A 10,316-nucleotide genomic window follows, 5' to 3' on the forward strand; every position below is an offset into this window, starting at 1 on the left:
CAAAGAATAATGTGGAACTTGTTATATGGATGCATGGAACAATGTGTTGGATGAACATTGTGATATTAGTGTAAGATGTATGGATGAAACTGTTTTTCTTATGTATGTATATATGTTGTCATGGATGGAGCTATGTGTTGGATACATCATATGTCTGCTGTGCCTGTGAATATATATATATATATATATATATATATATATATATATATATATGTATGTATGTATATATATGTGTGAATTCCAGTGAAATTAAATGGATATAAATAAAAAAAGGGATATATAGCCTCTTTGCCGTCTGCTAGCGGACGACAAAGAGCTAGCAGACGGCAAAGAGGACACATGGCAGCTACCTGTAGACACTGGGAACACTGGCTGCCTATTTGGTCAGCTATGCCGTCTGCCAGCGGACGACAAAGACCTTTGAATCTTTGCCGTCTGCTGGCAGGCGGCATAGCTGGCCACGTGGCAGCTTCCCAGTGCTGGCCTAACTAAGCTCTTTGTCGTCCGTCAGCAGACGACAAAGGGCTTCGACTCAGTGCCGTCCGCTGGCGGACGTCAAAGAGCGCCGTTAACCCCCTAACGGCTTTGATGCGACCCCACTGCCGTCCGTTGTCTTTGCCGTCTGCTGGCCTCAGATGGCGGACGACACGATCCTTTGCCGTCCGTTTCTAGGAAGCGGACGACAAAGAAGGCCTTTACTGACACCTGTTCAGCCGGACAGTTTGCCGTCTGCTGGTTGACGACAGAAGTTTGCCGTCCAGGATCTATGCCTTTGCCGTCTGCCATGGCGGACGACAAAGAAGCTGATTCCAGTAGTGGAACTCATCTATCTATGATATCTATCTATCTATCTGAATATTTGTGTGTGATGAAACTTTATTGTGTGTTTCCGTCTGAACAACCATGTATGTTTGTGTCTGATGGAACTCCTTTATCCGAATATCACAAGATAGTTATGTAAAAAATGTCAGATTTTGGGCTTATATTATCTGAATATTTCTAGATAGTTGTGTGTGATGAAAGTTTGGTGGTCATATTATCTAAATCTTAAACTTTGATGCTCTAGGTTTCAACGCAAAGAACATGTCTAGGTTAACATATGTGTGCTCTAGGTGTCAATGCAAAGATAAAATGTTATCATGAAACTATAGGTTTCAACCTAGTCTTTCTTCAGTCAGCTTTCCATGGAACTATTTGTGCTCTAGGTGTCAATGCAAAGATAAAATGTTGTGAAACAGAGAATTCTTCTATTTTGTAGTATTTCATAGTTTGATCGAATATAGTCTGAACATTGCAAGTCTGGATATTGCATGTTGTCTCTTTCCTAGGTAGGTTCACTTGCTGTCTTTAATCAACACAACTTTAAAACCAGTTTGAACATTAAATTGAGCACACCTACTAACAGTTCACATGAGTAAAGTCACTTAAAACCATGTACAATGACTCACTCCTTCTCTGGTCAACTTGTCCACTGCACCACTCAACCCAAATTTAACTCATGTACCCATTGCACAACACCCTGCAAAATTCAATAGTGGCACTTAGTGTCAGTTACATTCAACGCACAAGGTTTTTTAAATGCAAACTATCTATATCAATCAGTAAAGTAACTAACCCTAGAATGACACCAAGTTAGATGAGTAATCCAGATAGATAGTCTGAAACTCTATTTCAGAACCTTAAAATTCAGTCAAACAAGACAAATTTCAGTTAATTTAGAGTCCTAAAATTCAGCCAAACAGGACATGTTTCAGTTAATTTAGAGTCATAAAATTCAGTCAAACAAGACATGTTCAGTTAATTTAGAGTTCTAAAATTCAGTCAAATAGGACAACAAGATTGAATCAAACAAGTTTTGGTTCATTCAATCACAAACAACAACAACAAGATCCAACAACGAAATTTGCTACAATTCCAACAAACCATAGTTCCCTTATCTGGATCTAGGGATGTAGAGCGGCGCTCGATCCGCCCCGCTTCCAAGTCAAAATGCATGAGCTTAGTTATAATTCCTCTGTACAGATTTAGCTTAGTTTGAACTAACCTCATGTTTATGCGGGCTTATGCGGGATGCCCGCCTGCATCCCTATGTGAATCCCTAAAATTCCAGCAATGACATTTGCTAGTGGAGAGAGGAAGGGCATCTCACCTAGGGGCTCGACCAACCACCGTGAGGGCGCCGGGCCTAAACCATTTCCTCCTGCGGCCCAAACTCCCAGGTCACGCATGACGCAAACCAAATGTAGACGTCGGCCAGTCCAAGTCCAATATATATGACACGGTTTAGAGCAAACCGATTTGAGCCGAACGATTGAAAAATCCAACCGCTCCACCGGGTCTGGGAGTAAAGTGTGGCCCGAATCTTCTGGTGTTTTCTGGGCCTGGCCCAATTTCTCCTCAGGCCCAACAGCTCCACCGGGTCGGTCACGCATGACGCAGACCCAATATGGACAGTCCAAGTCCAATAGCACCACCTCCACGCGGAAACCCCAGCCAGGACAGCAACCCATTCGCAATCCCCACCTCTATATAAGCGGCCCCGTCGATCCACACCAAACCCTAGTCGCAGCTCTTCCGTCTCCTCCCGCCGCCGCCGCAGCCGCCGCCTGCCTCGAGCCGCCGTCGCCATGGGGAGAAGTAAGCACGAGCTTTACCCTCCCCCTCTCGCCCTTGCGTGTATGCTACTCTAGTCTAGCGTTCATCTGGCCGTAGCTACGGTTCGTGCAATCGTTTGAATTGGCGCGGTTGTGTGTGAATCTGGCCTAGATCCGTCGTAGCCGCGCGGAACCTGTGATATTTGTTGCTCCCGATGTTTATTTAGTTTCTGTCTGGATGATTTTCATTCCCGTAGCTGTTCACTTGTGGTGATTCGAAAGAACATTTGAGTAGCACAAGCTGCGGGTTCATCATCTGTTCGTTTCTTTTAAGCGTCTGTTTGTTTATTGGTGCCCGGAAAATGCTCTAGGCATCTCAGATGTTAATATTTCCTGTGCTCTTTCATGTAGTAGTTTGCTAGGAAATGAAGAGATGTATGCTCTGGCTTGAAAGTTGTTCTAATCACTCTTAACACTGCTTCTGTTGATTTAGTTGTATGGTCAATGATACTCTATGAATGTGAATGAGTAGTTGCTGCGGTTACAATGGTATGCGTTCCCTGTTAATAAGCTGTTTAACTCGCCAACTGCTCATTCTGAATCATGGTAGTAAGTAGTCTCTTGTTTGCCTATCAATGGTAACCTATGTTAAATTGAGTCTGACTTACATGTTACTCATATCTAGTGTTGAATGTGGTGTAAATTAAAATAGTTCATTCTCAGTACCTGGAATGATGCACTGTCTGAACTGAGTTGCACATTCTTTTTAATGTTCACTGCATTTTGTTATTTTCTTCGCATGTTTGCTGCTTTTAGTTGTTTTGTTCTGGTAATGACAAGATTCTCTGGTCAGGACCTGCGAGGTGCTATCGGCAGATCAAGAACAAGCCGTACCCCAAGTCAAGGTACTGCCGTGGTGTGCCTGACCCTAAGATCAGGATCTATGATGTTGGCATGAAGAAGAAGGGTGTCGATGAGTTCTCTCACTGTGTTCACCTTGTCTCATGGGAGAAGGAGAATGTGTCCAGTGAGGCTCTTGAGGCTGCCCGTATTGCTTGCAACAAGTACATGACCAAGCATGCAGGAAAGGATGCCTTCCACCTCAGGGTCAGGGTTCACCCGTTCCATGTGCTCCGTATCAACAAGATGCTTTCGTGCGCCGGGGCTGATAGGCTCCAGACTGGTATGAGGGGTGCTTTTGGGAAGCCGCAGGGAGTCTGTGCCCGTGTTGCCATTGGGCAGGTCCTCCTTTCTGTGCGGTGCAAGCCCAACAATGCCATCCATGCCACTGAGGCCCTTCGTCGTGCCAAGTTCAAGTTCCCTGGCCGCCAAAAGATCATTGAGAGCAGGAAGTGGTAAGCACTGAAGATTGTTTAATGTGCTGAGATGATATGATATTCTTGTTGAAATTTCTGTGCCGCAATATCTCTAATTTGTGCTTCTTCTTTCAGGGGCTTCACCAAGTTCAACCGCAATGACTACCTCAAGTTCAAGAGTGAGGGCAGGATCTTGCCTGATGGAGTCAACGCGAAGGTTAATATACTTGATGCTGGGCAATTGTTTTGTAGATGATCTTCTTTATCCTGCCTTAGTAAACCGTTGTCCCTGCATCAACTAATTGTTTCATGTTTCTTACTTTGCAGCTGCTCGGATGCCATGGCCGCCTGGCGAACCGTGCCCCTGGACAAGCTTTCCTGTCTGCCGCATAATCTAGCAGAAGTCTCCGTTCTATCGCAACTTATTTTACCGTGTGGAACTTAGATTCCAAGTGCCTGTGGTGCTATGTTATTTTGTCTGAATGTTGTGTCGAACCTTGTTATGGAAGATATTATCTATTTTGTGATGATGGTACTAATATGAATGGCCTGTTGAATCATTGCTGCTTGAATTCGTTTGTCAATGTATTTTGCTGTGGTTGTTGTCCTGTGGTTGAATTTGATGCTTCATTTGATGAAGCTACATAAGGAAAATGTTACTCGTTCTTCACACGGTTTGAAACATTCTGTAAAGAGTTGAGCAAAATTCGGGCCGTGGCACCTTTCAGTAATATTGTTGAAGCAGTATACAATTTCCGGATGTCTAGTTAGGGTATCATCTGCTGGTCAATTTTGCTGGCGTTCAGTAGAGTAGTATACAATTTCCGGACGCCTTGTTCGTTCAGTTGGTTGTTTCGTCTGCTGGTGTCTTTGATGCATCCGAACCGCGTTTCATTTTCTTTTTTATAAAAATGAAATATAACATTCATGTCAGTTTGCCTTCCTTATTTCCCCTGTAGTTGATGGTTCGAAATCCCTAGAATTACCAGAAGGGTGATCTGGATTTGGGAGCACAATTGAGAATTGACCGAACATGAAATCCAAGGGATGGCTACGTTGGGATCGGTCTGTTGGAGCCTTTGACGCCGACGAATCCCTTCGCCCACAAGCGAAACACCAATAGACGACCATCGAAAGCAAGGGGGGAGACCCGGGGAGACGAACAAAATCCAAACGCAGGAGCGTCGCCCACACGAACGAGTTCGATCGATCGATCGATCGAATTCTCATTCTGTTGCCCACAAAATCCAAACTCAAGAGCGACGAGGACATAAACCCCCTTCCTTCCTCCCCTCTTCCCCTTTCCCCCCCTCGGCCTCGGCTGCGAGCGTGGCTCCACGCCTCCCCCCCACCGCACCGCACCGCCCCGCCCCGCCAGCCGGTGACCGGGTCGCGCCATCGCACGGCGACGCCAGCCCGCCCCGATGGACCCGCCGCCCCCTCCTCCGCCGCAGCCGGCGCACGGGGGCTACGCCGCGCGCTTCTCCCCCGCCGGCCTCATCCACGCGCCCCTCTCCGCGCTGCTCGAGTATTCCTCGGGCGTCCTGCGGGCCCAGGCCGGCGGCGGTGGGCCCCAGCGCGGGGAGCCCGCCGCGGGGGCCGACGGGGAGGTGTCGATTCGGATCGCCGGGCCCGACGACGCGCCTGGCGCCGGCGCGGGGGACGCGGGAGGGCAGCAGCCCGCGGACGAGGAGGCCCCGGCGGCGCGGGGGGACGAGGCCGGCGCGGGCGGGGGGAGCGGGAGGGGGGACTCGCCGTACCAGGGCTACGACGTGCAGCGCCTGGCCAGGTGGGTGGAGCACGCGCTACCCTTCTCCCTGCTCCTGCTCGGCGTCTTCATCCGCCAGCACCTGCAAGGTACGCGAATCCGCGTGCAGCACCTACCTCTTCCCTATCTCTATGTAGCGTGAGGGTTTGCCTGCCTCACCAGGCGCTGTACGCGTGAATTGTGATGCGAGTTTCGTTCGATCCATTTCGTTGTGCGCCTGCTTCACAGCGTGGAAAAGTCGCTGCTCAGAAGATGATGGCGAGTTCCTCATTCCAATTGAGTTTATATTGTGTAGGTTTCTTCGTGATGATCTGGATTGCCGCAGTCATGTTCAAGTCCAATGATATCTTGCGCAAGCAGACCGCTCTCAAGGTTTGTCTGTGCTTCATAATAACTTCTATCAACGTGCTTCTTCTGCTTCTAGAGGTTAATTAATTGTTCTGGCAAGCAGACTGCTCTCAAGGGCTTGTGCTTATCTTGTGCATCAACTTTCTTGTTCTGCTTCTAGTATAGAGATTAATTGTTCTGCTTCTAGAGGTTACTTTGGATGTCATATTGTTGATCATGTTAGTTTTGCTCAGCAATTGCCAGCACAAATGTGACAATATCTTCTTCCATATGTAACATCATGATGCACAGCTGCTCTGCAAACCCAGTGAATAAATGCAAACCCTTCTGCTACTGTCAGCGGCACAGCTACATTGGGTTTGGGTCAGGATGTAAGTAGACAAATTGCAAGCTGGCCACTAGCCTTTATGTGGGCATATGCGTCTGCCCATGTAACATTTGCCCGGTGTCCGCCAAAAATGCACATCATTCATTATTTGATTTGAAAAGAAACATGAAGGGTTTGGTTGTCCTTTCATATGTGGGGAAATGGATGTGTACAGCTAAGAGTAATTGATAACGCGAATGGATGTCTAAGCCTATAAGACGATTTATTCCAACTCCGAGAATAATCCACAATGACCATGCCTCCTTACGATACACGAAGAACAACACGTAGATGAATAATTGGCGCCTCACTGAACTATCGAAGCCTCTTCAGCTAGACTTGCGCACATGCTCTGGCGCCAGGAAAGGCGACACTCTTAATTAGCAATACGAGGGTCGGGGCTAGGCTGTTGCTGATGGAACCAATGGCTGGTGTTTGTGGACTGAGTGCCGCTAAAACTGCGCAGTGAGCCTCATAGCAATTCTATGCGCCATTAAGGAAGCAGGCTGTGTGCCAAGAGGTCCTGGGTTCGATGCAGCCTCTATGCATTTCACTGTGCAGGGGTAAGGCTTGCCTTGTATAATCCTTCCCCCAACCCCACCTGGGGTGGGAGCTTCTACCACTGGGTCTGTCCCTTCTATTGAGGAAGCCGGCTGGCAGACTGCTGCCGTCACTACATCCCTAACGCTGGGGCCCGTGTTAACTCCATTTGATTGTCAAATTGCTTAGATAACTCCATTTGATCGTCCTCATAGTGATCTCACATGCTTATAAGAGCTGGAAACACTGTAGATGTTTTGGCATGGATATGTGCTCTAGAATGTAACTGTCATGTCGTTTCCCCTTTAAGTTAATGCGGTTAACGTCAATTAAACAAGATCTTCAGCTGATCTGTCACTTGTATTTATTTTTCTTATTTCAGGGGGAGAGGAAAATGCCAATGCTTATTGGGATTATAATAGTATTCACCATTCACGTGTTTGGAGTCTACTGGTGGTACAGGAATGATGACCTTGTTAGACCTTTGGTGATGCTTCCTCCAAAAGAAATACCTCCATTCTGGCATGCTATATTTTTCATCGCTGTGAATGGTATTCCCTGTTCCCTCACATAGCATGATTCTCCGTTTGGGGCCTCTCTGATTCAAATTATTCCATATGATTGTAATATGAGACCTTGAAAAACTTATATGGTTTTCTATGATGCACTCAAAACATCCTTTTGATCATATTGTATCAAGAGAGGGCATGACATTGCAACCCAATGATTTTCCTATTTATGAGTTTTTAGGTCCTGTGAACCAATGAGGCCCTTGGTCATTTCTTAAACTAGGCCCAATCAGCAACTCATTTGTGGAAAAACTTGACGATGTGTGTACCTTACCTGTGTGTTCTGTTTTGTTTTGAAGCGGATAACATTGCCCTGTGTTTCACTTGGAAATAACTTATGTTTGTTGAATAATAGGAATTCATGCACCATTTCTATCTGTTCATAACTCTTGACTACCACTGCCCTCAAAATTTCTAATCAGGCTGACTGCTGTTTTGTGCTCCACAGATACAATGGTCCGGCAAGCTGCTATGGTGGTCAAGTGTGTGCTGCTCATGTACTACAAAAACAGCAAAGGTCGTCACTATCGTAGACAGGTAATCTGCAGTACATTATCATTGTTCAGCTAATTATGTATTTTTTACCAGTTTTGATAGAGAGATGTACAGCCAAGCATTTATTGTTGTAACTCAACTTTCTCTTTAGGGCCAAATGTTGACAGTTGTGGAATATTCCCTACTTCTGTACCGTGCGTTGTTGCCGGCTCCTGTGTGGTATCGTTTTTTCCTGAACAAGGAATATGGAAGTCTTTTTTCATCTTTAACAACTGGATTGTACCTTACTTTCAAGGTGGCATCAATGGTGGAAAAGGTACATCTAGTTCCCTTGTTTCATTTCTTAACCGATTCTGGGTTTATAATAGCTGACATTACTGCTGCTTCCTACCAGGTTCGATCACTTTTGGCTTCAGTGAATGCGCTGTCTCATAAGGACTTGCATTATGGTTCACATGCAACAACTGAGCAGGTAATGCAGTGTTAGGTTTCTAGGCGCATGAGTGAAATGTGTTGGTGGCATATGCATTCTTGGTTTATATCTCTGGAGCTTCTAGCTAAGAAAGTCTGCATTCATTTCACTATATGGTATGCAGGTTCTTGCCGCTGGAGATCTGTGTGCTATATGCCAAGAAAAGATGCATACTCCCATCCTCCTGCAGTGTAAACATATCTTCTGCGAAGACTGTGCCTCTGAATGGTATATCCCATACACCTTTGTCGTCTGGTTCTTAATGCTTGTTGGCATCTAACATTTACCAAATTGAAACTTACCATCGCTCGCTGAACGATGGCAGGTTGGAGCGGGAGCGGACATGCCCGTTATGCAGGGCGCTGGTGAAGCCAGGGGACATTCGGTCATTCAGTGACGGTTCAACGACCCTCTTCTTTCAGCTCTTCTAACAAGAAACAAGAAGCGCTAACCTTCGGCCTGCAGATGTTGGATCGCCCCTTGTTACTCTCCATCAGCCTGCCGTGTGCTGAGACTTTCTCCAGTCCAGGTCCTTTTCCGCCACTTCGTGACAAGTAGTAGGTGCCGTGGGTGTGCATATTACCCTGTATAGGTCCTTGCGGGATTCTCCATCACAAAAAAAAGAGAGGATTGTTATGACGAAATAACTGAATCTATAGAGGTGAATTTCCATTAGCATGTGGTTGGGTGGGTGCCGCCACATTTGCAAAATTCAGAATTGACCTTATACAAGATCACAAATGTGAACTCTTGACACCTGAGCGAACGTAGCTTGTTGCTCGTACAATGAGAGGAACATATCCTTATGTTTCTTGCTTGTGTCACATGAGTCCCATAACCATTCTTGCCACCTAAAATATGTCTTTTAGTAATTTCAGCGAAGGAGCTGGGTTTGATTTGATGCAGCGCACAGTATGTTTTGCTTGCTCCAGATTGGCACCGAAAATGAACCAAAGGAGGCAAGATGGCATGAACCTGACGGCAAGGCAAAAGCCTGTTTGTCATAACCAGAAAGTTGGTAGAGTTGGTTTTGGGTAGCAGGCAAACATACCCTAGACCCCGACAGCACTAATGTGTGTAATGTTAGTTGTGTGCTGTTGAATAGTTATTCTGGGCGTGGACGTTATTATGTCGACATCACAGGAAGGTGCACTTTCCTGCACAAGAATATCCTGTTATGCCGGAACAGAGGGCAAGGGGAGAACAACCTGCCCGGACGCCCGAGCGTTGCCTGAACTGAAAGAGATGAGCTCTATAACAGAAGTTGATATTATTTTTTAGGAAAGACGGTCAATTTATATCTAATGACCATCAAGGAAAACAATATAGCTAGTACAATGGATAGACAACAAGACATAAAACAACCAGCAAATAATAACATTACAACCAAACCATGCTGATTGTCTTCTTCCTTCGCTTGTATGCCGCTCGTCGAAGCTTAAAAAATTGTACAGAACTGACAGTAAGAGAAATGTACACCCTCTTAATACCGGCCTTTGAAGGAGAAACCGAACCATGCCATAGTAACAAATCAAAAGAAGAGGTCGAAATCATTGCATCGAGAGCCAAGCAACTACCTTCCTTGATCGAACCGGCACTTTCCGGATTCTCGTTCGGATAGGTACCTATCTGATCACGACTTTGATTTCACATATTAAATATGAAGACAACCACAAAATCTGGCAACATGCGGGCAAGCCTATCCATGTCGTTACTAGAGAGAGACGGCGGGCAAGCCTGCCTGGCCCCGAGGAAGGTGGCGACGAGGATCGTGGTTCGGCTCTTGATCCATGCTAGTGCTGCGTCGCTGCTGGGTGGTACCATGGTAGGTGGTACGCGGCCTGGTC

The 10,316-nt window shown here is 46.3% G+C and overlaps 2 protein-coding genes across 2 annotated transcripts; both read left to right on the forward strand.

Moving 5' to 3' along the window:
* Positions 1–2,406: 2,406 nt before the first annotated feature.
* LOC123114235 (60S ribosomal protein L10-2) lies at positions 2,407–4,470 on the forward strand. The gene is made up of 4 exons (XM_044535638.1): positions 2,407–2,637; positions 3,448–3,949; positions 4,046–4,127; positions 4,238–4,470. The coding sequence occupies exons 1-4, from the start codon at positions 2,628–2,630 to the stop codon at positions 4,301–4,303; spliced, it is 660 nt and encodes a 219-aa protein (XP_044391573.1). The 5' UTR covers positions 2,407–2,627; the 3' UTR covers positions 4,304–4,470.
* Positions 4,471–5,500: 1,030 nt separating this feature from the next.
* Positions 5,501–9,293, forward strand: LOC123114228 (RING finger and transmembrane domain-containing protein 2; the record flags this gene model as incomplete). Its single annotated transcript, XM_044535625.1, is given in 8 exon segments — positions 5,501–5,767; positions 5,974–6,050; positions 7,316–7,484; positions 7,951–8,039; positions 8,149–8,313; positions 8,392–8,469; positions 8,594–8,697; positions 8,795–9,293. Coding segments are annotated over 8 exon segments (1,055 nt in total), but the record flags the coding sequence as incomplete, so codon positions are not given.
* Between the last annotated feature and the right edge of the window lie 1,023 nt (positions 9,294–10,316).

The sequence above is a fragment of the Triticum aestivum genome, chromosome 1B, assembly GCF_018294505.1.
Source record: "Triticum aestivum cultivar Chinese Spring chromosome 1B, IWGSC CS RefSeq v2.1, whole genome shotgun sequence".
Lineage (NCBI taxonomy): Eukaryota > Viridiplantae > Streptophyta > Magnoliopsida > Poales > Poaceae > Triticum > Triticum aestivum.